At 46.3% G+C, this 26,559-nt stretch overlaps 1 protein-coding gene across 2 annotated transcripts; it reads right to left on the bottom strand.

Moving 5' to 3' along the window:
- Nucleotides 1-137: 137 nt before the first annotated feature.
- On the bottom strand, nucleotides 138-25,681 carry TMCO1 (transmembrane and coiled-coil domains 1). Of its 2 annotated transcripts, XR_013997169.1 has the most exons (8): nucleotides 25,109-25,330; nucleotides 24,684-24,761; nucleotides 18,493-18,552; nucleotides 15,379-15,425; nucleotides 13,818-13,885; nucleotides 11,705-11,849; nucleotides 6,917-7,051; nucleotides 138-641 (listed from the first exon to the last, which is right to left on the bottom strand). XR_013997169.1 is itself a non-coding variant. In XM_081112520.1 (7 exons), exons 1-7 carry the CDS (start codon nucleotides 25,176-25,178, stop codon nucleotides 543-545), a joined length of 567 nt encoding a protein of 188 aa, XP_080968646.1. In that variant the 5' UTR covers nucleotides 25,179-25,681; the 3' UTR covers nucleotides 138-542. The 2 variants fall into 2 exon arrangements, 1 of the variants encoding a protein (XP_080968646.1); XM_081112520.1 differs by lacking the exon at nucleotides 6,917-7,051 and having other exon boundaries at nucleotides 25,109-25,681.
- Between the last annotated feature and the right edge of the window lie 878 nt (nucleotides 25,682-26,559).

The raw sequence follows: 26,559 nt of genomic DNA, 5'->3' as shown, positions 1-26,559 counted from the left end.
ATGAGGCAAACATGAGCCGGGGCAGCGAACACTGCACGTTAGCCCCCTGGCACTGCTTACCTTCACGTCCACATCACCGAGACAGGCACCTAGAAACGTGGCGAACGAGACAGACCTCGCTTGTAGGTGAGACAGCGAAAATTTTGGCTTCTTTATTGATCACAGCTCATAGATTTGGCTTAAAAAACCCACATGATTAAGAGTCATAACTAACTACTAGAAAGCTACTTTCCTTTCTGACTGCTAAAGGCTCGCACAGCCGGCTTCCTGGGCACACAGCCGTCTCGCGTCGGTCCCACGAAAATGTTCGGGTAAACAAAACAAGATTTTCTCATCACAGACGCCCCTCCACTTATCTAGTGGGCACGCTGCCGTCTGGTTTGCTGGGTGCCGTTCACATTCTAATCACATCCATAAAGTCTAGAAACAAGGCGAGGAAGTGGCCCGAGTGCCAAGGCTGCCGGTGGCTCTTGCTATGAAATAGTTGCTCCTCTAATTTGAAGACCTTAAAAAGTGGCAGGAATTGCAGGTTCTTCTTGATTTCAGGAGAACTTCCCAGAAGGAGGTGGAGGGCCAAGAAACCCGCCTGCCTGCTTGGTGGCAGCTCGCGAAGGGGCAAGGCCGAGAATCTTCTGGATGTTCTGAGGAAAAAGGAATGAAAGCGGGCTTTAACACGAGCCACAGAAGTGCCTTCCACAGACCCACAGGAAGAGACGCCCCAGCTGAGAACGCCCTCATGACTGCCAACAGGAGGGCCGCTCTGTGTTGTGAAACCTGCTATGGGGTGGGGATCACAAAGCCTCTGGCCAGGCCGGACTTCAGCCCACTAACCAAAGAAGCTGCTTTGTCAAGTTCAGAATCACAAAAAGAGGTGATTTTCTGTTTTATTTTTTTACTAGAGGCCCGGTGCATGAAATTTGTGCACTCGGAGTGGGGGAAGTCCCTCAGCCTGGCCTGGCCCTCTCACAGTCCGGAAGCCCTTGGGGGATGTCCAACACCGCGGAGGTGGGAGAGGCTCCCGCCACTGCTGCGCTCGCCAGCCGTGAGCCTGGCTTCTGGCTGAGCAGCTCTCCGCCTGTGGGAGCGCACTGACCACCAGGGGGCAGCTCCTGTGTTGAGCGTCTGGCCACTGGTGGTCAATGTGTGTCATAGTGACCAGTCGTTCCACAATTTGGTCAATTTGCATATTAGCCTTTTATTATATAGGAGGATTTTTGTTTTTGTTTTTTTCATCCTTACCTGAGGATACTTTTCCGTTGATTTTTAGAGAGAGTGGAAGAGAGAGGGAAAGACAGAGAAATACTGATGTGGGTCTGCTGCCTGGACTTAGTCTAAGCGGAAACGGAAGTACAGTGGGGCCTTGGCTTACGAGTGTCCTGACTAACGAGTTTTTTGAGATACCAGCTGTCTCTCGGCCGATTTTCTGCATTGAGTTGACAGAGTAATTTGAGTTAACGAGCTCCCTAATGAGCTTGGTCTCGAAACGAATTAAACTCTTAAGTCAAGGCCCCACTTTATTCCAATTCAATTTCTTCAAAAGAACAAGAGAACTTAGAATCCTGCCAAGGAACCTGAGCCCAGAACCCTCCTGGGTTTTGAGCACGGCCTCTCAGCTTTCTCAGATCCTCACTTACACCTGATTCAATAGTTTTTTATGAAACTCATACTTATTAAACTAGTTCTCATAAAAATGACTATTTTATACTCAGATTTCACCAATTAATATAACATTAAATTAAAGTACATGGATCCAACAAGTAAACCAGTATAAACAGTTTGGGGACAGACACAATCATGGAAGACAATGACTCAACTGTGGGAGAGACAGGGGTAGGCGGGCAGACTCCCGAGTGATCCTGGGCGTAATGGGGACTAATGGGGATTCTTCTGGAAGGGAGGGAGGGGCTTCGACGCGGAGAGTCAGTGAGCGTCAGGTGCTACAGTTCTAGAAGAGGGTGCTACCATCCCGCGCATTCACTCCTCACTGGCCAGTCCCTGAGGGCCGGCTGTGCGTGAGGCATTGCAAGAATCCCAGAGCCAGCGCCCTGACCTTTCATCTCTAAGAATGCTGACCCATGCAGAAGTATGTATATCTGAGATAACCCTGCCAGATTACAACAGAATGTAACAGAATATGAAGGTAACCTTAAGAATTCTTGAATTACATTGACCGTGAATACTTCACTGATAGATTTACTCACAATACTATCGCTCATGCTTTACATTAAAAAGAAATCTGGAAACAAGAAAACAAGTCATTTGTAGATCGGGCTACTTCTCCTTAGTAAATCTGGAACATGTTTGTACTATTTTCATAATAAAAATAGCTCCACGTGTCCACCTCTATAAAATCCATTGGCAAAGCAATGAGAAGACCCAAAATGCAATGTCATGAATTTCCAATTGCTTTTAATTAGTAAATATTTACCCACCACCTACAATGTATCCAGGGTTAAGCAAGGCATTATGGGAAGTTACTTTAAAGATAAAATTTGAAATAATAAGATATTACCAGATTGGCTGCTGATAAACACACTTGTCTAGTCAACAAATACGATAATACAGTCTAGACCAGGGGTGGGCAAACTTTTTGACTCGAGGGCCACAATGGGTTCTTAAACTGGACTGAAGGGCCGGAACAAAAGCATGGATGGAGTGTTTGTGTGAACTAATATAAATTCAAAGTAAACATCATTACATAAAAGGGTACGGTCTTTTTTTTTTAGTTTTATTCATTTCAAACGGGCCGTATCCGGCCCGTGGGCCATAGTTTGCCCACGGCTGGTCTAGACAAAACATGCCTCCCTGCTTGGTTATTCTGTAGAGACGGGGGGTCAATTAAGTGAGTCGTTATCATTTAGAGATAAAGGCCAGTCAAGCCTCTGATGCCCTTTAAGTTACGAGTTGACTGTGATCTACAGAAGACGACGGAGGCTGTTCCGTGGAAAGGGGCAGCAGGAGGGAGGGAAAGAAGACAAGTGAAAGGAGAGGCACAGAAGGCATCCTACTTTGAAGGGCAGACTGTTGACAGTCTCATTTATGAAGTGGAAACATAACCGGCTGTGGAACGTGAGCGCTGCTCCAGACAGGAACAGCCTACCAGGACCCACAGAGCCACACGACGTCAGAGCCCTGGCATGTCAGCCGCCAGGCCTGCAGTGGAGGAACCTCAGGCAGCCCTGTACTCCGTTCTCCTGTGACTCCTGCTAGGGCCCTGTGGGGGACACTACAGTAAGTTTATCAGTGCTCCAGTACTCAAGTGTTTGTGTTTTAATACAAATTGCTCTGCAAGAAAACAAAACAAAACACAAACTGCTCTGCAATTTCCTTTAGGGAAGTTCCAAACAGTCTATTTAAATTCCTAGGCTGTACTCTCACGAGTGACCCAGGTCCCAGGACTGTTTTTCCTGGACAGGAGTCCCCTGCTCCCAGTCCGTGAAGTCTCTTCCTGTGAAACGCGTGGAGGAACTCGCCGAGGGCCTGCAGAGGCAAGAAGCCCAGGCGCAGGGCCAGCGTCACGCTCTTCGCCACCGTGGTGGCAACAGCCTACATCTCTGTGCACATTCAAGTTTACAAATAGTTCTAAGGACAGATGTGAGTCCTCAGGCGTCCTCACCTTAGAGATGAGGAAGTGGAGGCAGAGAGAAGCACACGTCAGGAGAGCACTGACCGACCACCCAAGCCCAGCTGGCCCGGTGGAGGCGCTGCTCTTCAGCAGGTCTGGATCTCAGCAAGAAAAGCCCTGCAGCAGCCTGGTCTGTTTTTGTTGTTGTGATTGCTGTTAATCCTCACCCGGGGATATTTTTCTATTGATCTTTTTTCTTTCTTTCTTTTTTTTTTTTTAGAGATAGTGGAAGAGAGAGGGAAAGACAGAGAAAAACATCAATATGACAGAAACGTATTGATTGGTTGCCTCCTGCACAAGCCCTGACCAGGGCCCCAGCCGGGGAGGAGCCTGCAACCAAGGTTCATGCCCTTGACTGGAATCAAGCCTGGGACCCTTTGGTCCTCAGGCCACGCTCTACCCACTGAGCCATACTGGCTAGGGCCTGGCCTATTTTTTTTAAGTCACAATTTTGAAGACTATGCATGAGCACACCATTGTGAACCTAAAATTGCTCTAAATACAAGGTCTATAAAAAATACATGTGAAGACTGTAAGAATATACAGAAAATAACAGCTGTGTTAATAACAGTGTATATCCTTTTCTTATTCCTTGTCTCCAACTTTTTGAAATATCGCTGAACAGGATAATTTACAATGAAGACGAGTATTTCTATGCACATGAGCTTATTTACATCCTCACAACTCCATGGAGAGGCTTTCTATTACCCTGGTGTGCAGATAAGCAAAAGGCACTGCTGTCCGTCAGCACTCCCTGAGCCTCCCCCTCCCCCCAGCATCCCTCCCTGAGCCTCCCCCTCCCCCCAGCACCCCTCCCTGAGCCTCCCCCTCCCCCCAGCACCCCCTCTGAGCCTCCCTCCCTGAGCACCATGCCGTGTGGCAGGGACTGGAGGGCATGCTACCCTCTACATCTTGCAGTACCTCCTCCATGAAACTTGTCCTGACTGTGGAGCCACGCCCCTGCATGCTCCTCCTGGAGGCCATTTTTCAGGCCTACTTAATTAGGAAGATTGAGTCTAGGAACATGAATTCTGCTAGGAGACAGGTGTTTTAACATACTATAAAGATGATATAAAGTAGAAGAACACTACTAAGAACAGGTTTAGAAGAATATAGAACAATTCTTTTGACTTTCTGTCCAGTCCTGTGTAACAGGGCACAACTAAAGAGTGTGTGTCAGAGGAAAAGCATTCTCCTGTAATCACACCTTGTATTGGCAGGAAACCCAGAAACATGCCACTGCAGGATCTGCGCTCCTTCCTCTTTGCAAAGGCAGGACCAGTGACCAAGAGGAAGTTGCTTTGGGAAGAACCAGGTCACTGGCAATAAAGACATTCTGCTAAATTTTATTCCTTAGTCATTTAGCTAAAATAACTCAGCCATGGATATTGTTGGTTCACTCTTTGTCTCGCTGGCAGCTGGCAATCAGGCTTTTCACAGCTGATTACAATTGCTCATCAAGTTCCCATAATACAGATGCAGAGGATGCAAAAAAACATTCTGGACCTCAAATATATTATATCAAAATTTAACAATCACTGCATGGAGTTGGGGCTCACTCATATTAGCAATGACAAAGGAGTCAGTAACCCAGACAACAGATTAACACAAATTATCCTAAGAACAGAAATAAAGTCTTTTTAAAAATTAAATAGAGCCTCAGTGTCTTGTTGGACAATACCAAAAAGACTAACACTTAACTAGAATCACAGAAGAAGAAAGAATGGGCCAGAAAAAAATATTTGAAGAAAGTATGCCTGAAATTTTCTAAGATTCAATGAAAATCTAGGTAGGATAAAAACTACTTTCTAAAGCCTACACACATCATAGTCTAACTGCTGAAAACCAAACTCCAAGAGAAAGTCAGAAAGCAGCCAGACGGAAGTGACCTTATCTACAGACATACATGGACTTCTCATCAGAAATAATGGAGGCAGCCCTAACTGGTTTGGCTCAGTGGATAGAGCGTTGGCCTGCGGACTGAAGGGTCCCAGGTTCGACTCCAGTCAAGGGCATGTACCTTGGTTGTGGGCACATCCCCAGTGGGAGTGTGCAGGAGGCAGCTGATGATGTTTCTTTCTCATCGATGTTTCTAACTCTCTATCCCTCTCCCTTCCTCTCTGTAAAAAATCAATAAAATATATTTTTTTTAAAAAAAGAAAGAAATAATGGAGGCAAAAGATAATGGGAAGGTATGTTAAAATGCTGAAAGGATTAAAACAAAAACAATAAGCCCAGTATATTGTAGCCAGTGAAGATATCCTAAAGAAAAAAGATTTGCATCAAACAGACTGTCAAACTACAGCGGGAAAGCTGGGAGGGTTGGAGAGGAGGAGGTAAGAGATCAACTGAGGGACTTATATGCATGCAAATAAGCATAACCAATGGATGCAAGACACTGGGGTGGGTGAGGGCATGTGCTGGGGGGGGAGGGGGGCGCAGATACGGGAAGCAGGGGTAAGGTCAATGGGGGGGAAAAAAGGAGACATATGTACTACTATTTGTAATACTTTAAACAATAAAAGAAAAAGAAAAAGGATTTGCTGTGGAGTCTAATAAACAAAACAGAACTAGAGCCTGGCCAGTGTTGCACAGTGGTTGAGCGTCTAACTCTGAACCAGGAGGTCATGGTATGATTCCCAGTCAGGGCACATGCCTAGGTTGTGGGCTCCATCCCCAGTAGGGGGTGTGTAGGAGGCAGCTGATCCATGCTTCTCTCTCATCATAGATGTTTCTATCTCTCCCTCTCTCTTCCTCTCTGAAATCAATAAGATATATTTAAAAAAAGAACCACAGACACTGAAGCATGCAACAGACTGACGTATTTCAGAGGGAAGTGGGGAGGGGGAAGAGGTTAACCAAAGAACTTATATGCAAAACCATGGACGCAGACAATAGGGTGGTGAAGGCCTGGAGAGGGGGCGGGTGGAAGTGGTCACAGGGTGGACATTTGTAATACTTAAGCCACTGTGTGTCCATAGCATGTTTTTCTCTCCAACACCGTATTGTAAACACACACACACACACACACACACACACACACACACACGGGAGCAATCACACGCTACAATTACTGTGGGTTTGTTCCCATCGTGAGTTCTGAATTTCCTCAGAACCACTGATCCTTCTGGATTTCACAACCCCATGAATCTATAAGAATAGACCTGTCTCCCCCAGCTACTGACAGGCAGGTTCACTTGGAGTTTTACTGAGATGAGAGGCAGAGCACTTTATACAGAGACACCATTCACCCAAGCACTGACTCATAACAAGGACAACAAAAGCAAGTACCTTAATGAAGGAGTGAAGGAAATGCCCGTCACCACCCTGGACTGTTATTGACACCTCTCAGGGAAGTTGGCGGGCCTACCGCTTCCACCGCTACAAATGCACAAAGGAAATAGCTGGGTGTGAAGGTCAAGGCAGCTAATTGTTAATCACCAGACGTTAAGGAAGTAAACAAAAGGAGAAAGATAAAATCAGCAAAGGTCATTAGATTTATTTTCAGTTAATATGACATGTCATGTCTTAATCTGTGAAAAGGAACACTGTCCTATCTTGGGCTGGAACTTGGGCGGCCGTAGGAACAACTGTTTCCGTTCCAGACTACCATCTGACGTCACACAAGTGGGGGCTGCCATGGACCCCATGTCACCTCCATGAAAACAGGGCTCCGAGAGGCTACAGGACTCCCCAGGACACTCCGCCTCAGTGGGAGTAAGATCCAACCTGCCAGTGCTGCAGGTTCTCAGCCTCACATGCATTCTCCCTCTCCCACCATCTTAGAGTAGGAATGGGGCTTCAATTCCATTACACAGGGCAGGGCAAAAGGTGGTTTACAGTTGTTCGTATGGGAAACAATGCAATAATTAATAAAGAAGAATACAAGAATAAGTGATGTTTCACATATTCATAACTGTAAACCTACTTTTGCCCTACCCTGTATGATCAGCATAATAATAATATTTCATTTTCCTTGAAAGCTCCTAAGTCAGTGGTAAACCATAGACTAATAACACCCTAGAAAGGGAACATGACATGCAATAGACGAAAACCAGGCTCACAAACACTTTGTTTAATCTTTGTCTAATTTGCTTCTTTGTTTAATTTACTTAGAATGATTAGCATAACAGAAATAAACTCAGATGTACAGTGGGGCCTTGACTTACGAGTGTCCCGACTAATGAGTTTTTCGAGATACGAGCCGTCTCTCAGCCGATTTTTTGCTTTGAGTTGCGAGCTAAAATTCGGGTTACGAGCCAGCTTCAGATACCCTACCGCTAGTTGGTGCAGCGAACGTAACAGTGAACACCACATCAGCCCAGCATCACGTGTCTCACTCGTTCACTTTTTTAAAAAATATATATATTTTATTGATTTTTTACAGAGAGGAATGGAGAGGGACAGAGAGTTAGAAACATCAATGAGAGAGAAACAGCGATCAGCTGCCTCCTGCACACTCCCTACTGGGGATGTGCCCGCAACCAAGGTACATGCCCTTGACTGGAATCGAACCTGGGACCCTTGAGTCCGCAGGCTGACGCTCTATCCACTGAGCCAAACCGGTCAGGGCTTGTTCACTTTTTGATTTGACATACGAGTAATTTGAGTTACGAGCTCCATCATGGAACGAATTAAACTCATAAGTCAAGGCCCCACTGTATTTCTATGTTCTCATATTTGATAGTGATATTTTAAAAAGTGAAGCTACAGGTGGAAAATTAACCTTTTTATTTCAAAAGAAACAAGCTCCATGAAGGCAAGAACCACAACCACGTCAGTTTGTCTACAGCTGAACACGGAGCCTCCGGCACAGAGCCTGGTACATGTATGCGCTCAATTTTGTGGAATGAATAAGTGAATAGACAGATGGCTCTATCAAGGAATTATCCTATATAATAAAAGCCTAATATGCAAATTGTCCCCTCGACTGGGAGTTTGACCAGGGGGCGGGGCTGGCCAGTCAACCGCCTGCGGCCCCCCTCACCTCCCCCTCCCCCTCCCCCCAGGCCAGCCCTGCCTAGGCCAGTGGCGGCAGCAGGCAGCCAGGGGAAGGGAGGCCCCGGCTGGCAGCCAACAGCCACTAGGGACCCTAACGGTGGATGAATTTCGTGCACTGAGCCTCTAGTTACTAATATGAACACCAGTCTTAAGGATGGGGGAAATGACAGAAGCAGATGGCTACCCTTAATTCAACCTAATATCACACCTCCTCGTAGCAGGGAGTGTTCCTGTATGAAGGGGCCAGCAGAGCTCGCTGTTTAATCAACCCTCATGCAGGCAGTAGAGGAAGTGGGTTCTGGTTGACCAGTAGACAGGTTATTAACTACACGTGTAAGTGTAGTCATTAATCTTTCACAAGTAAAAGACTTATACAAACATAAATTCAGAAAACCTGGTGGTCAGAGTATCCAGTCCCCTCTGTGGACACTTTAACGACACTCTCCTGTGCTCTATGCTAATTCACTGTGAGAAGACGTCCCCATTAAAACAAGCAAGGCCATGCCCAGTGGTGGAGGGAACTGCATAAAATATATATCGTTTCTAATGTGCAGCATAAACATTAACCTGAATAAATGAAATTATGGTTTCCACTCACTGAAACTAAAAGATGAGAAATGACTTGCATCTTTTAAAACACGGCGGCAAGCTGGTGGTGAAGTGCTGGGTAAAATGGCGCAGTGGCTGCACAAAGCCGTCTGGTGATTCCTCCACAAATTAAACATGGAATTGCACTGTGACTCAGCAATTTCACATCTGAATATAAGAACTCGGACGTTCAAAGGTGGAAACAGAACCTTGGTTGGTCTGGCTCAGTGGATGGAGTGTTGGCCCAAGGACTGAAGGGTCCCAGGTTCGATTCTAGTCAAGGGCACATGCCTCGGTTGCAGGCTCCATCCCCAGGCACAGTTGGGGCATGTGTGGGAGGCAGCCATATCCTCTGGTGAGGATTAACAACAGAAAAGTGGAAACAGCGTTAAGTATCCATGACAGATGACAGATCAACAAAATGTGGCTGGTCCATCCACACAGTGAAGTAGTATTGGCCTTAAAAAAGGAAGGAGCCCTCGCTGGTCTGGCTCAGTGGATGGAGCGTCGGCCTGTGGACTGAAGGGTCCCAGGTTCGATTCCAGTCAAGGTATATGCCTGGGTTGTGGGCTCGGTCCCCAGTGAGGGGCGTGCAGGAGGCAGCTGATCAATGATTCTCTCTCATCATTGATGTTTCTCTCTCTCTCTCTCTCTCTCTCTCTCTCTCTCTCTCTCCCTTCCTCTCTGAAATCAATAAAAATATATTTTTAAAAAAGGAAGAAATTCTGAAATGTAATGATGTGGGTAAACCTTAAAACATTATGTCAGTCACAAAAGGGCAAAACTATTATATGATTTTACTTATATGAGGTCAAATTCACAAATACGGGTAGTCAAATTCACAGAGACAGAAAGAAGTAGAATGGTAGTTGCTGGGGCTGGAGGAGGGGACAGAGAGAGTTAGTGTTTAATGGGGAAGATTTCCATTTGAGATTTAAAAATTCTAGAGACGGGGGAGGGTGGGGGTAAGGAGGAGAGATCAACCAAAGGACTTATATGCAAGCATATAGGCCTATCCAATGAACACAGACAACAGGGGGGTGAGGGCATGAGAGGGGGTGGAATGGGGGGGAATGTGGGGATAAGGACACATATGTAATAACTTAATAAATGAAGAAATTAAAATTTAAAAAATATATTAAAAAATAAAAAAATAATAAATAACAGTTCTAGAGATGGAGAGTGGTTTTACAAAAATGTGGAATGTACTTTTTGTCACAAACTGTACAGTTAAAAATGGTTACGAGGGTCAATTTCATGTCTGTTTTCCCACAATAAAAAGAATATTAATGGCTGTAATTACACAGGCACTTTAAGGGGACACACAAACTAAGAAATCACTACCTTAAAAAGGTTGCAGAGGAAATGAGAAGATTATTAATGAAAATAACAAGAATAACTCTGGAAGAATCACTATGCAAAAGACACGGAAAGAATCGTGTTCAAATTCACTGCAACGCCTACTGAATGGCAGTATGTCCGGACACTGAGCAACGCCCTGAAATATAGAATTCTTGAACCCGAGACTTTAATTAAGTAACCCCTATCACTTTTTAAAAATATATATTTTTATTGATTTCAAAGAGGAAGGGAGAGGGAAAGAGAGATAGGAACATCAGTGAGGAGAGATCGGTTGCCCCTCACCAGGGATGACCCCACAACCCGGGCATGTGCCCTGACCGGGAATCAAACCGTGACCTCCTGGTCCATAGGTCGATGCTCAACCACTGAGCCACTTCGGCTGGGCACCCGTCACTTTTTAAAATCCCAGCTCATAAGCACCTCCCTCTTTGGCCCTTCCTGCCTGAAACCCCCGCTGACGGTCAGGTCTGCCCCCCAGGCTCCCTCGGCCTCCGTACTTCCCTCAGCCCTCGTTCATTCCCACTATGAGTGCCTGGTCCTGTGGTGGCTTGATCTCAACCATGGACAACTTGGAGTGACCAAATCATTCCGCTCACTTGCGCTCCCACAGTGACAAAGGCGCTGGTGTCCAGCAAAGAAGAAACCACAGAAGGAAGGGCAGCCCACTCTGCACTCCCGTACCTTCGGACAGCTGCCCTGAGGAAGGAGCCTGAGAGCTGAGGAAACCACGTCTGGTTTGCCAGCCCCTGCCCAGCCCCAAGGCTCAGCAGTCTGGACCGCACACATTTAAGGCAGCTCTGGATGGCGCACTGGAGTTCTAAAACAGAACCTGGAGGGCTGCAGAGCACAGGGTACACCTGTGTTCCAGAAGCAAAGCTAATGTAGGGACGAGAGCAAGGAAGGACGCACAGTCACAGCGCTTAACGACGGGTCACATTCTGAGAAATGCATCCTTAGGTGATGTCCTCGTCATCTAAACATCAGAGTGCACCTACACAAACCTAGGTGGTGCAGCGACTACACACCTAGGCTCTGTGACATGCCAGTGTCATACAGGTGGTCTGTCATCACCCCGAACTCTGATGTGGCACATGACTGTCCATGCTAACAGTGGGTGTGGGCACTCACCTGCCGAATGGACATGGTGCAGAGAATATACAGGAAGATGAAGGAGCAGTCAGTGGTGTCATCCCCCAGCAGATTTCGATGGGACAGCCCTTGGATGTAGGAAAGGGGCGTGAAAGGGAGCTTTGCCACCACTCTGCCATCAAATCTGAAAAGGAAAAACAAAGATCATTATTTTCAGAAGCCTGACGAGCCTCTTAGTTCCCGAGAAGAATCTGAAACAGAAATAGAACTTTAAGTCCTTTGATCTTTAAAATACAAGAAAAGGTGATATTCTAAAAAGAGACCTGAAGTACAAGGAGATAAGGAAAGATGTAAACTGTTCCCATCAATCTTTTTCTAAACCAGTGACTCTTCATTTCTTCAGTATCAGGATCCTGACAGAGGTTTGAAGCCCTTTCCATACAGCAACCTTTCAGACGTGTGTGCGCGTGCGTGTGTGCGCGTGTTGGCGGAGACTGTAAGGCTGTTTAGTGCATTGTGTTCATAAACAATGTTAAGGAGGGGAATTGCATGGATATAAGGCAGTATTACTACTGGCAGAAATGGCCAGTTATTTCCTAGTCAGTCTATTTCATTAGAACTCATCTGTACATACGACTAAGGAATAAATCAAATGCTGAACTTCAAGCAAAACAGGACCCAAAATCTGTTGCAGTAATCACACAATAAAGCCAAGGCCAACAAGAAAAACTACACACACGCTACTAAAGCTATAAAAAAATCATTTTAAAATCAGAAGTGTGAGTGACGGAAGGAGACTTGACTTGGGGTGGTGAACACACAATACAATATACAGATGATGTATTATAGATTGTATACCTGAAACCTATACAATTTTATTAACCAATGTCACCCCGGTAATTCAATTAAAAAGTAAGAAAAAATCAGAAGTTTGAGTACTTAGCACCTCTACAGTAAGTGCTGAGCCAGAACGTGGCAAGGTTAAGAATACGTGAGTACTGGAGTTGTACCAACGAAGTGTACTCGTCAACTATAAAACCTCTCAGTGTTCGGTTTTTCTCTTCATTCACGGTGATACGCACCCAAGAAATGAGAGAAAGCATGGCAGTGAAAAAGCACTGAATTTAAATTATATGCTAGAAATTACGAGACTTCTGGAAACCTGGGCAAGTTGCTGAATATTCCAAAGGTCCCTCATTAGTTCAGGAGAAATTCTGTATGAAAACGATCAGACACTCTCTGGCCCCTCCCCTAGGCAAACAACAGTCACTTCCTCTTCCCGCTACGCGCTCCACACACATGTCTGTTGTAACATCCATCATGTATTTGCCTGTCTTCTCTTCCCATACAACGTTGGTATCACCAAGGGCAGGGGCACACCTGACCTGTTATATAATACCTGGCACCATGCTTGGCACAAAGTGGCACTTAACAGATGGGGAGAGAAGAACAGACTGTGGCGGGGGAGTATTCACAGGGAGAGGGAGAGACAGACAGACAGAAATGAAGCCGGGGAGGAAGAGTAAGAGAAAGGTAAGGAAAAGGTGAGGGCAATTCCTATCCTCGTGGGAGGGTTCAGTGAGCTCGGGGGGGGATAAGTGGCGCCTGTCATCTGGGCCCCTGCCCAGCCCGTTAGAGCAGCTCCGCCATCACGCCGGCCGCTCCTGCTGGGTCAGACACAGTAATCTGCTATCATTAACGAGATTACAGTTAAAACTCTATTTTAAGAGTGAAAACATCTTTTTATGTCTACCCTTCCTTTGAAGGCCCCACAGTACCCAGTCTTTGCCTGTACATAAAACATCCTCCCTATTAAGAGTATGAAAAAGTTATCATATAATTGTATTCTATCAAAATTCAATTTCCGTGATTTCAATAACTGGGTTGAGGTTATGCATGAGGATGTCCATGTCCTTAGGGAACACATGCTAGTAGTTATGATAAAGGAGCATAAAGCATACTCTCTAATGACTCAGAAAAATACAGAAGTCATGTACATATGAGGACATACATGATATGGAGAGAAAGTGAATGAGGCAAAACGTTAACATTTGTGGATCTGGATAATGGACATACCATTCTTGTAACTTTTCTGTACATTTAAAATATAAAAATACAATATTATCACAGAGTAACAGTTAGGGGTACTCACATGGAATTGAACATCCCCATCAGGGCAGTAAAACAAAAGCCAATTGCAAACATGGATTTCATTCGAACCTGTAAGGAGACCAGCACACTGTCATTTCACACTGCAGAGAAACCACCAACGGAGCACACCCCACAAGTTGCTTTCATGCCATTTTTAAAGGAGCCCTTTGCCAGAAGCTGTCTGCCGGCTACCACCCCACCTGCAGACCCTCTCCTGGCCGCCTGCCGGGGCAGTGCTGGGAGGGACCTGCAAAGGGACAGGCGTGGTGAGCAGCCATCCTGCAGGCCTCATGCTCACTCCTCTTGCTGGCATGAAGAGCACGGTGCCTGGCGGTGCAGCACCGCGGACCTAGACCGCCCGAGGCTGAGGACGGCTGCCTGCGTCGGTGGCATCCTGACATCCGAGCTGCCACTCCAGCCCAGGACACCACCTCAGACTCTGGAGCAAGTGAAAACCCTTTATCTGCTTAAGTCTTTGTCAGTCAAGTGTTGTTACTTGAAGCTAACTTCTTTCTTAATCACTATGTCATAAAATATAAATAAACCAAAGATTATAAAGATGTAAGCTTAATGGTAGTTGTATCTCGACCTTTATTATCTCTTTTTTTCAGTAGTTTCCAAATTTGCTATGGTGAATGTGTAGTAATTGTGTCAACAGAAAAGCCTTTTTTTTTTTAATCCTCACCCGAGGATATTTTTCCATTGATTTTTAGAGAGTGGAAGAGAGAGGGAAAGACAGAGAAATATGGATGTGAGAGAAACACATCGATTGGTTGCCTCCTGCACGAGCCCCGACCAGGGCCTGGGGCGGGGCGGGGAGAAGCCTGCAACTAAGGTACGTGCCCTTGACCAGAATCGAACCCGGGACCCTTCGGTCCTCAGGCCGATGCTCTATCCACTGACCCAAACCAGCTAGGGCAAGAAAAGGCAGTTTTTAAAAATGCACCTCTAAATTATAATCTTTTTAATTAAGAATTTCAAAATAAAGATATATAGCAAAGGGCTCTCACTAAGCAAAAGACAACTGTTGGAAAGTCAGGATGCCCTACGTTAAATATACAGAAATGAAATAGAAAATTTGGGCACGCCATATCATAGCCTGCCGACGCCTCAGAATGACATGCTTAGACAGACTGCTCTTTATAAACGAGCAAATGGACAATGAAATCACTGTCCTTACACGTTATGGTGAGGCTGCCACTCAGAACAGAGGCGCTTGCAGAACAAGAGGCAACAGCGAAGGCCCCGGTAACACCCACCCTGTGCTGGGACAGCCACTCGCCAGAAAATGAAGGCGCAGCATTAACGTGTGAGCAGATAAAGATAAGCAGAGCCAACCACGTGAGAGGAGCCAGCGATGGCCCCGGTCAGCCTAAGGACTGTTCCTATCACCAGGGTGAGGTCCCAGCCCACAGCCCACTGCACCAGAGCGGCCCAGGAACACCCGTGACTACCTGCAGCCTGCAGACTGTGCAGTTCTGAAAGGGTGAGGGTGGAGTACCTAACGCAAATGTTTTACTAAAAACCATTGTTTACCAGGAAGTTATATTTGGGACCCTCACCATGGATAGGTCTCTGTTGTTGTTCTTCAGCTTCTCTTCTTGCCTCTCTGAAAAGAAGTGACGAGACAGTTAATACACAGAGTGCTGAGCACTTGGTCGAGGTTAAACCATCACTGACTGGAGACACAAACACACCCGTTTCCCTAGCGCTTGTTTCAATGAGATGAGCAGAACACCCAGCACATTATGTACTGTGTACTAACAGAAAACCAAATGCAGCAGAGCACCAGAATATTTCAATTAAAGAAAGAAAACTCTTTCAAGTTTAACTTTATTTTAATATGTTTTTTTAAAAATATATTTTATTGATTTTTTACAGAGAGGAGGGGAGAGGGTTAGAGAGTCAGAAACATCAATGAGAGAGAAACATCGATCAGCTGCCTCCTGCATGCCCCCTACTGGGGATGTGCCCGCACCTAGGTACATGCCCTTGACCGGAATCGAACCTGGGACCCTTCAGTCCGCAGGCCGATGCTCTATCCACTGAGCCAAACCGGTTAGGGCACGTCCACCATTTCTTGTAAAGAGCACCATGGGGTGCTCTGGACAACACTCTCATGAATACCCCGAGGAGGACTCCCGAGAGGCTGGATGTGGGCGAGCTGCGCATGACAGGCCCAGCAGTGCCAAGGCGAGTGAGAGGGCAGGGGCAGCCTCACCAAGTCCAAAAGAATGCAGCTGAGGCTACAGATTGCCAAGAGTCGGGCTGAATCTAAGAGTAAAACTTACGAACTAGAGAATGGACAGGCTGTTTGCCTTGTAAGCAACGCCTAATAAATGTTATGTCTTTAACTCCCGATAAGACTCTGATACTCAACTCTTCATAAATATTATTTCCCTTCACTTTTAATGATATTCTTTGGTGAGCAAACCTTCAGGCCGCATTCCATGTTAAGGTAAGGTTGAGTTTAGATCCTGTGTCGTCGACTGAAGGCAAAGCTACTGGAAAGAACTGTCCATTTTCAAGGTCTCAGTTGCTCACCTTGCCTGCTCTCCCTCATCTACCCAATCGGGCTCCTGCCTCCATCGTGCTGTGGAAATCACTCTTGCTAAGTCATCAGTAGCCTCCGTTCTGCCCCGCAGGCACTGAACACCCACCTTCAGCCGCTCCTGTCCCTGAAATGCTCCCCTCAACCTCTGCGACTCCTTTCCAACTGCTCGGGCTGTCCCTCTGCAGAGCTCCACTCCCACTGCCCTCAGACACTGTTTCCTCAGGACTCTCCGCCCGCAGCCTCGCTTTTCTTACTCTAGACCAGTGGTCAGCAAACTCATTAGTCAACAGAGCCAAATATCAACAGTACAATGATTGAAATTTCTTTTGAGAGCCAAAGTTTTTAAACTTAAACTATATAGTTATTTGTTATTAACTTAATTAGGGTACTCCTAAGGCTTAGGAAGAGCCACACTCAAGGGGCCAAAGAGCCAGTTTGCAACCACTGCTCTAGACCAGTGGTTCTCAACCTTGGTTGCACATTAGAATCACCTGGGGAATCTTTTTAAAATCCTGATTTCTGGGCCCCATCCTCCAGAAATTCTGTTTCTTTGTTACTAATGTTGTGGCCCCACCCCATAAGAAAGAAACAGAATTTCCGGAGGATGAGGCCCAGAAATCAGGATTTTAAAAAGATTCCCAGGTGATTCTAATGTGCAGCCAATCGATGATTCTCTCATCATTGATGTTTCTCTCTATCCCTTCCTCTCTCTGAAATAAAAAAAATATATATTTAAAAAAATAAAAGTATGTAAAGGGCTTGCTCAGTGTTGCAGATAGTGAATGCTCAATACATACTGACCAGCACTTTTGTTTCTATTTTGATTTAGCTGACTCACACTAAAGCTTCAAGATTCAGCCAAAGCATCATCTCTTCAAGAAAACCTGACCCCTTAGGTTGGTTTAGATAGACTTTCTCTTTACTCTCATGACACTCAGAATGTGTCTCTACACACACAGTACTGCACGGGTCTGTTTCTGCCGTCTGCACAGACCTCCTAAAGGACAGAGCTTCCTCTGCCGTGTTTCTCCAGTGCCCACCAGAGTGACTGACCCGCACAGAGCAGATGTAGGTAACATCTTGCCATGGAACCAGATGAGCAGCCACGTCGAAACCCCTGCCCCTGCACTGAGCTGAGAAGCTTGCACCAGAGGGGACCAGGCAGAGGCCCACTTGGCAGGACTCCCTGCTGGGATGTAACAGCAGTGGCCTCGGTACAGAAACATCGCTTCTGAACCAAATACATGCTTTCCTCTTATTTCAGAGTTAGGAAGCATCATAAATACGAAGCACATCTAGTCATTTATAAATGGTCTCTTTGGAATAGAATTACATTCGGTAACTAAATTCTACAACACACTGAAAAACCAGAGTCATGTCATTATCTTTCAGACGACATAAAAATTCCTCGGCAGAAAATTTCCGACCCTCAGTGGGTTTCCAGCACCAGTCAATTCTAGGTAAGGAAGCCATGGCAATAACATAAGCAGCTCAGACTTACTTGTCAGACTTACCTGGAAATAATCATGCCAGGTATTAAAAACAACGTGCTTTTGCAAACTACATGAAGAACCCTCAGCAAGTTCAAAAGCCACACTGTCAACATCATTTACTAAAACTGAAATTTCAAAGCTAAGACCCAAAAGGAGCAACTGCCTGAACATGTCCCACAGAACGGCTGAGAGAATCGAGTAAGAGAACATAGCGAGTGCTCGGTAAGCCATACAGTCACTCACACACACTCACACACACACACACACTCACACACACACACTCACACACACACTCACACACACACTCACACACACACACACACTCACACACACACACACACTCACACACACTCACACTCTCACACACTCACACACACTCACACACACACACTCACACACACACACACACACTCTCACACACACTCACACACACACACTCACACAACTCACTCACTCACACACACACACACTCACACACACACACACAATCACACACTCACACACTCACACACACACTCACACACACTCACACGAGTTACCTTGGTCACCATCTTTTATAGCATCATCACCTGAGAATTTACTTCTTCCAAGAAAACCTAAATTTTGTGTCTACCAATAACTCTTCTTACCTATTTTCTTTTTTTGTTGTCGGCCAGCTGACTCTGTTATTGTTTCCTTCTTCTTTTCCACTGTAAACAACATAGTAACACAGTACAAATTAATTGCTCGTTGTACTAAAGCAGTGGTTCTCAACCTTCCTAATGCCGCGACCCTTTAATACAGTTCCTCACGTTGTGGTGACCGCCAACCATAAAATTATTTTCGTTGCTACTTCATAACTGTTATGTTGCTACTGTTATGAATCGGAATGTAAATATCTGATATGCAGGATGTATTTTTATTGTTACAAATTGAACATAATTAAAGCATAGTGATTAATCACAAAAACAATAAGTAATTATATATGTGTTTTCTGACGGTCTTAGGCGACCCCTGTGAAAGGGTCGTTTGACCCCCAAGGGGTCGCGACCCACAGGTTGAGAACCGCTGTAGTAAAGAAACAAAAGCTCCTTTACCACAGCTGAACCAATGGAAGAAGCTTACAGGAAAGTTACACGCTGACTTTATGATCATGGTTAAGTCAACTGGTCTGCTCTCACACCTGCTGACAGTAAAAGATGGACACAACATTCTAAGACTAAAACAGCAATATGGTAGCATCTTTAATCAAATACCCATGAAGGATTGTAGAACACAATCATAATCTAAAGAGTGAGTTTTCAGACCATCAGTGGAGGGTGATTGCCTCAGGTAGAGTCCAAGCACATTCTGAGTTCTGCTCTCACGTAACTACAGCTAATTGTAGTTACAGTCTCAAGTTCACTACAGAAGATAGGACCTACTCATTCAGCTATTGGCTGCCTACCTAGCAGGCACTGCTCTAGGTAGATGAAGAGATAAACATGATTCATGCCCTCTAAAGAGCAATCCAGTGAGGGGAGATAACAATTACAGTATAGAAAATAGGCAAGGCCGAAACCGGTTTGGCTCAGTGGATAGAGCGTCGGCCTGCGGACTGAAAGGTCCCAGGTTCGATTCCGGTCAAGGGCATGTACCTGGGTTGCGGGCGCATCCCCAGTGGGAGATGTGCAGGAGGCGGCTGATTGATGTTTCTCTCCCATCGATGTTTCTAACTATCTCTCTCCCTTCCTCTCTGTAAAAAAGCAATAAAATATATTTAAAAAAAAAAGAAAGAAAGAAAAGAAAACAGGCAAGATAGACACATGCACAGGGTAGGAAGAGCTAAGACCAACTTAAATTTTTTTTTTTAATTTTTTAAAATTGATTTTAGAGAGAGAGGAAGGGAGAGGGAGAGAAACATCAACATGAGAGAGAAGCATCGCCAGGTTGCCTCCTGTATGTGCCCTGACTGGGGCTCAAACCCGCCACCTAGTATGTGGCCTGACTTGGGAATAGAATCCGCGACCCTTCAGTGCACAGGATGATGCTCCAACTGAGCCATACTGGCCAGGGCAGACCAGCTTTTTTTGATGTATTTCAATAAATATGATAGAGTAACCATATGTTTTTAAAGAGGGATAGTGAAATATATTTATATTTTATAGTAACTATCTTTAATCCCCATTGAATAGACTAAGAATAAACATGTCAAAAATGCCGTTCACTTGGTTTATTTATATGATCTGTTCCATATATTATCTCAGTATACTTCCTTCACTAGAAAACAATACAGTGCATGTATTATTTCTAAAAGTTGCATTAAAGAGAACTGTCAGATAGGATACTTTCCTTCATTACATTAAGTATGCTGCTGAGTTCTAAAAGCAAAGTTGGCATTCCTGCTTTATGAAGGTATAAAGTTCCATTGGACTGCAATACTACAAATTAAATGGTGAAGTGCTGACTAAAATAGTGTGAGAGTGCGAGTGCGAGTGTGTGTGTGTGTGTGTGTACATACACGCATGTACACATATTGGGCATCTAAGTAACAGATTCTATTCTAGGTAGATAAAAGATAAAACACTAGCCCAGCCATTGTGACTCAGTGGTTGAGCATCAACCTATCAACCAGAAGGTCACTGTTCGATACCCGGTCAGGGAACATGCCCAGATTGCGGGCTCGATTCCCAGTGGGGGGCAAGCAGGAGGCAGCCAATTCATAATTCTCTCATCATTGATATTTCTCTCTCCCTCTCCTTTTTTCACTCTGAAATCAATAAAAACATATTTTTCTAAAAAAGATAAAATACTATGGGGGAGAAAGAGAGATTTAGAATATACCTATTTAGGAACAGATCATAAAAGGAAGTTAAATCAAATTTTATAAGATGCCACAGAAATAACATTTTTTAAAAAATGGACAGAAATTGAATGGTTTACTCTGTATCATTATTATTAAGCAAAGAAACAAAAATATTTCTTTCCCACCCAGGACTAACTATGTGGCATTTAACTGCAACGGTAAAAAACGGGGTGGGGGGGGGGCAAGAGACAGAGGCCAGAGAACAGAAGATAAGGTGCTCCCTGAGCACTAGGCGGTCTTCCAGCAGACTGGACGGAGACAGATAAATCTTCTCTAGGGATACAACCAGCTTTTAACCGCCTGTTTTCCTAACCCTTTTGTATTGATATTTATTCACCAGAGCCTCGCCTCATAACAAGCAGTGGCGATGCTGGAGTTGAGAGATAAAATGAGGACCCTGAAATGCGTTTAGCCCATGACCTGGCATTGCTGCACTCTGAGTTCCAGATTCTCTCAGCTATAAATTATTTAAAAAACTCCAGCCTGTTCTTCTGCGAACAACAGAAGCACTTCACACTTCATAATAATTTGTACTCAATAAATGCTCCCATACAATTGTTACAGCAGTGAATTACACATATTTTACTCTTTCTCTTGATATGCTCTTTCATTGCTCTCTACTAGGAAAGGAGACTTTCTGATCTTTAGAACGCACCTGACTACTGATATTCACAGATCACCTGAATCAACTCATTGTGTGCCTTTAAAAAAGCATCTTTTGTCAAAGGCCAGCCACAGCAGGGCAGCTTTTCCGAAAATATCAGTATTCCCCAAATAATGTCAAGGATCAGATCAGCACAATAATCTAATCTGAAGTCAAATCTATTTATGTTTTTGTGTTTCTCAAAGGCTCTACAAACTTTTCCTACCTAGATCCACACCACCTTCTGAATAGAGGATGTCAGAAGAGGATGCATTTGCAACTAGGACATTTGTTCAAAGAGGAACTTACCTTATTTCTTCCTGTGAAACGTCTCCAGTGCTCAATATAACAGTTGTCCATTTGATTATAACTATCTAGAAGACAGGCTCTATGCCCATTTATTTTGTACCAGAGGCCCGATGCACGAAATTCATGCAAGAGGAGGCCTTCGCAGCCACAGCGGCTGCCTCAAGCCTGCGGCTGCCGCCCTGGCTCCATCCAGAAGGTTGTCTGGAAGCTTGTTCCACTGTTCGGGCATTCGGTCAATTTGCATATTACACTTTTATTATTATAGATTGAACTCATCATGATTAACTCTACACACAGCAAGCTATCAAATGTCAACTGATCACAGACATGCAAGTAATACACACTTACTGAGTTTCCATAGATGCCCCAAACTAGAGGACCTGAGACTATGAGAAATGCAGGGGTCATTCCAATCATCAGCCTACCTCATACTTACCTTCACAGCAGCATAGTAAAGGATTATATTAAAAAGTACAACTATGGCCCTGGCCAGTTTGGCTCAGTGGATAGAGCAATGGCCTACGGACTCAAGGGTCCTGGGTTCGATTCCGGTCAAGGGCATGTACCTTGGTTGCGGGCACATCCCCAGTGGGGAGTGTGCGGGAGGCGGCTGATCTGATCGATGTTTCTCTCTCATCAATGTTTCTAACTCTCTACCCCTCTCCCTTCCTCTCTGTAAAAAAATCAATAAAATATATTTTTTTAAAAAAGTACAACTATGGGAGCTTTGCTTGGCAACTACTTTACTTTGAATTTGGGTGTAGAGTGAAGACAACTGATTTCTAGAATTCAGATAATTAGAAACGAAGCAATTAGAGTGGAACTAAAGAAGCTCATAAGCTATTTGTGTGAAAATTAAGGTAGAGAATATTATCCAAACAAATGTGAAGCTAAATGAAATTTGTTTCACGAGGCTTCTCACTGACACATGACATGAAAGGTGTATACAGACACCATCGCATGATGGCCGACTAGCGTATGATCCCAGCAGAACAAGTTCTCACAAAGAAAGCAGGTCCGTGTGGGTGGAACAGGGGAGTGGCAGGGAAAGTGTATCAGAGCGGTAAGGGGAAGGTTATGGCCACTAGAAGGATTTTGTTAATCCTCGCCCAAGGATATTTTTCCACTGATTTTTAAGGAGAGTGGAAGAGAGAGGGAAAGACAGACAGAAACATCAATGTTAGAGAAACACATCCATTGGTTGCCTCCTGCATGAGCCCCAATCAGGGCCCAGGCCGGGGAGGAGCCTGCAGTGAAGTTATGTGCCCTTGACCGGAATTGAACCCACAACCCTTTGGTCTGCAGGCTGAAGTTCTATCTACTGACCCAAACTGGCTAAGGCCACTAGAAGGACTGTGGCTTCTCTGAGCGAAAATGGAACACCGTCATAGGGTTGTGAGCAGAGGGACATCATCTGATAGGCTTTTGAAAGGATTATCCTGGCTGTTATCTGGGGAACAGACGACAAGGGAGACAGAAACACTTGTTGGAGGCTATTGCGATTATCATGCAAAAGATGACGGTGCCTTGACCCATGGAGGACCAGTGGAGGTGATGAAAAGTAGTCGGATTCTGGATATATCTGAAGGCAGCCCAACAATATTGGACGCAGACTGTGAGCGAAGAGTCAAGGACACCACACAGGGATGATGGCCTGAGCAAGCGGAAGGACAGAATTGCCACTGAGCACAGGCAGGAAAGCTACTGATGCAGCAGGCTTGGGAGCGAAGAACAGAGTTCGGTTGGATGTGCTGGGTTTGAGATGGGTATTAGGCACTGCAGTGAATCTACAGTTAAGAGTATGAATCTTGTATTAGAGGGAGAGAGCAGGAGCATAAATTTGGAGGTCACTGGCAAACAGCACACATATGAGTTCACCACTAGGCATCAACCCGACAACAGGAGGTCAAGAAGAGGAACCAAGAAGAAACCTGCAAGAGAACGACCAGCCAGAGGAAAGCAAGGCCAAGGAGTGCAGTGTCCAGGACCAAATGAAGACAGTGTTCCGGGGCCTCTGGCCTGCACTCCTGGAGCATAGAGGTACCTTCCCCAGCCAGGGAAATGCTGAGAGAGGATCACGCCTGTGCAGGTAAAGATCATGAACCTGGTTTTAGATATGTTGGGGTGCACTGTCAATAATAAGCAAGGGAAGGAACAGTACGCTGTAATTTAAAAAGCCTGAGTTTGTCCAATTCTTTTTTTTTAAATACATTTTATTGATTTTTTTACAGAGAGGAAGGGAGAGGGATAGAGAGAGAAACATCGATCAGCTGCCTCCTGCACACCCCCCACTGGGGATGTGCTCACAAACCAAGGTACATGCCCTTGACCAGAATCAAACCTGGGACCCTTGAGTCTGCAGGCCGACGCTATACCCACTGAGCCAAGCCGATTAGGGCTTGTCCAATTCTTTATTTGTACTGTGACCTTATTAAGTCTCAATCTCCTTTCCTATAAAGGAGAATATTCACACAACTGACCACAAATGGTTGTTATGTGGATCAAATGACACATTGTAAGAAAGAAAACATCAAGCTCTTACAAGACATAAAGCCCTGTGGAAATTCCTTCTTTATTTCAAAGACAATAAACTCTACTTGTTCTTAACCTTTTTGTCAAACACACCTTCAACCAAAAGAAACGTGACTTCTCCCCCAGGACACCACTTACCTTGATACCAATCATAGTGACTGTTGTTCACCAAACACATCCTAGTCCTTAAAATGCCCCTCCTTTTGCATCTATGCTATGTCCTTTATCTGGAAATCCTTCCCCCTTCTCATTCTCCACCCACATTCTCACCCCCCATGAAGGAATGCAAGGTCTCCTGCGTCACAAAGGTTTCCCTGCACGTAACACATACCTCTCACGTCACTGACATTTTGCACAAAAGCCATATTCCTAACTAGACTTCAAGCTGGAATCGTCTCTGCGTCCCAACAAGGTTTTTGCACGGGCTGGTGCTGCTCCACTATTCACTACCAACATGCGCTGCCGTGGGATTGGCCCGTGAAACTACGTCTGAAGGGAGCTGCCATACTCACATTTTTTACTCTGTTTTTCCACTTCCGCCTTCAGCCTCTTGTACTTGTCCGTCCTGTAAACCAGAACCCAGGTGATACCTGCAACACGAAGCGCAACGTGCTCATGGAGAAATGTTTGCAGCGGTTCCCACAACAGTCATTAGTGGCCACGGTTGGGTAAGGAAGGATTTCAACTCTTTTGCTTTATAGGCGCCGGTAGTTAAAACGACGGACTCTTAACCAACTGCACCTGTACCGTGATGACAAGGCGTCTCCGCAGACACTCAAGGGACCAAAGAACCCGGACCACCGCGTGCACACGATCCCTCCCGCCCGCGTCGCCGAGCAAGCAGGGCTGACGACCTGCCCGGTGTGGCGCCGGGGACCCCTGGCCTGGGACCCTCCCCTCGGGGGCAGCTCAGACGTCAGGGAAGCAGCGCCCTCACCCTCGGCGAGAAGAGCCGTGCACACGGAGATGAACACGATGAGCAGCGTGTCCGCGAACATGGTGCTCATCCTGCACTTCCGGCTCTGCACTCCCACCCGCCGGGGGGAAGCGCTCGACAGCCACGGAAAATGAGCGAGAAACGACTTTCCTAGACTTCAGGACCACCGAGCAGCACCGAGCCTCTGACAGATCGGGAGCCGCATTTCCGCTTCCGGGGCACAGCGCCGGGAGGGCTCCTTCCGGAGAGCGGGGCGCGGCCCTCGCGGAAACGCAGCCGCGCTGGGGCGGGCCTCGCGAGAGTTGGAAGTTGGGGGTGGCGGCTGAGGTTGGCGGTGACCCGGGACCTGGTCCGCCGCGTGGCGCGCGCTCCCGGCCCGGGGGCCACGTGGCCGGACTCGGCCGCGCTCCACCGGCCCCGCACCGTCTCGGCCCCGCTCCAGGGCCAGCAGGTAGTTGGCCTATGTTTGCGGCAAAGTGAGCGCTGCTGGGGCCGCGGGAGAGGGGCGCGCTGGCCCCCGAGAACGGCGCCCTCGCGGAGGGGCTGCGCGGTGTGGTTGAGGTTCGAAGACCCGGGGAGGGGGCAGCGCGGGAGCAGTGAAGCAGGGACTCGGAGGCGGAGCGCGTGGGGTGGGGGTGGGGGGCGGACAGTACGCGGAGCAGTGAGGGGTGTCGCGAACCCAGTGTGGCGGGGTCCCAGTGCGCGCTCCGCGGACTGCGCGGAGGACGGAGGCACCGGAGGACGGAGGGAGCAGCGCCGTCTGAAAGGAGCAGCCCATGCGTCCAGCCAGTTCCCCTGCGGGAATGGGCACCTGTTCCAACAACTCCCCGTTTCCCAGAAGCTCCGGGAGCCCTGGTGTTACGTGAAAGTTCAGTTATGAGTGCTGGTAGCTCATTAAAATAAAATAAAAAACCTGCTGTGTAGGTTCAAAGAAAACATCTCAGCGGCCTGCTTTCAGCCGTGTGTGTGTGTGTGTGTGTGTGTGTGTGTGTGTGTGTGCGCGCGTGTGCCGTGCGCTATCACTGCGTCTTTTAAGCTCCAATGCGCTTTATTCCTGGCGCTCGGGCTACACCGCTTGTGGCCTGATCAGGTGTAGGTGCGCTTCTGGGTTCTCTTTGCACTTAGAGGCAGAGACCCCGTTCCTTAGTGGACATGGAGTGCCTACCTGGGCCGGACAGTGGTGGGCCCTGCGGGGCCAGAGCGGGTGGCACAGGTCCTGTTAGGTCCGAGTTGTGAGAAGAGAAATAGAGGCAGGTATTCCTGAAATGTGGGAGCACACGAGGGCAGGACCACTTCCTGGAGGAGTCGGAAGGCTTTCCATTTGAGCTACACCTTGACCTGAGTGGTTCCAGCAGGGTGGGTCACCTTGCATGGCCCATGGTCAGTGAGGTGCTGTGAGAACATGGCCTTGAAGTCGCACCTGGTTCCGTTCTGGCTGTGCCACTTAATTG

This window comes from Myotis nattereri (genome assembly GCF_964212035.1).
Source record: "Myotis nattereri genome assembly, chromosome: 18".
Lineage (NCBI taxonomy): Eukaryota > Metazoa > Chordata > Mammalia > Chiroptera > Vespertilionidae > Myotis > Myotis nattereri.
The sequence above is the reverse complement of the archived record's forward strand: the minus strand, read 5'-3'. Positions and strand labels throughout refer to the sequence as shown.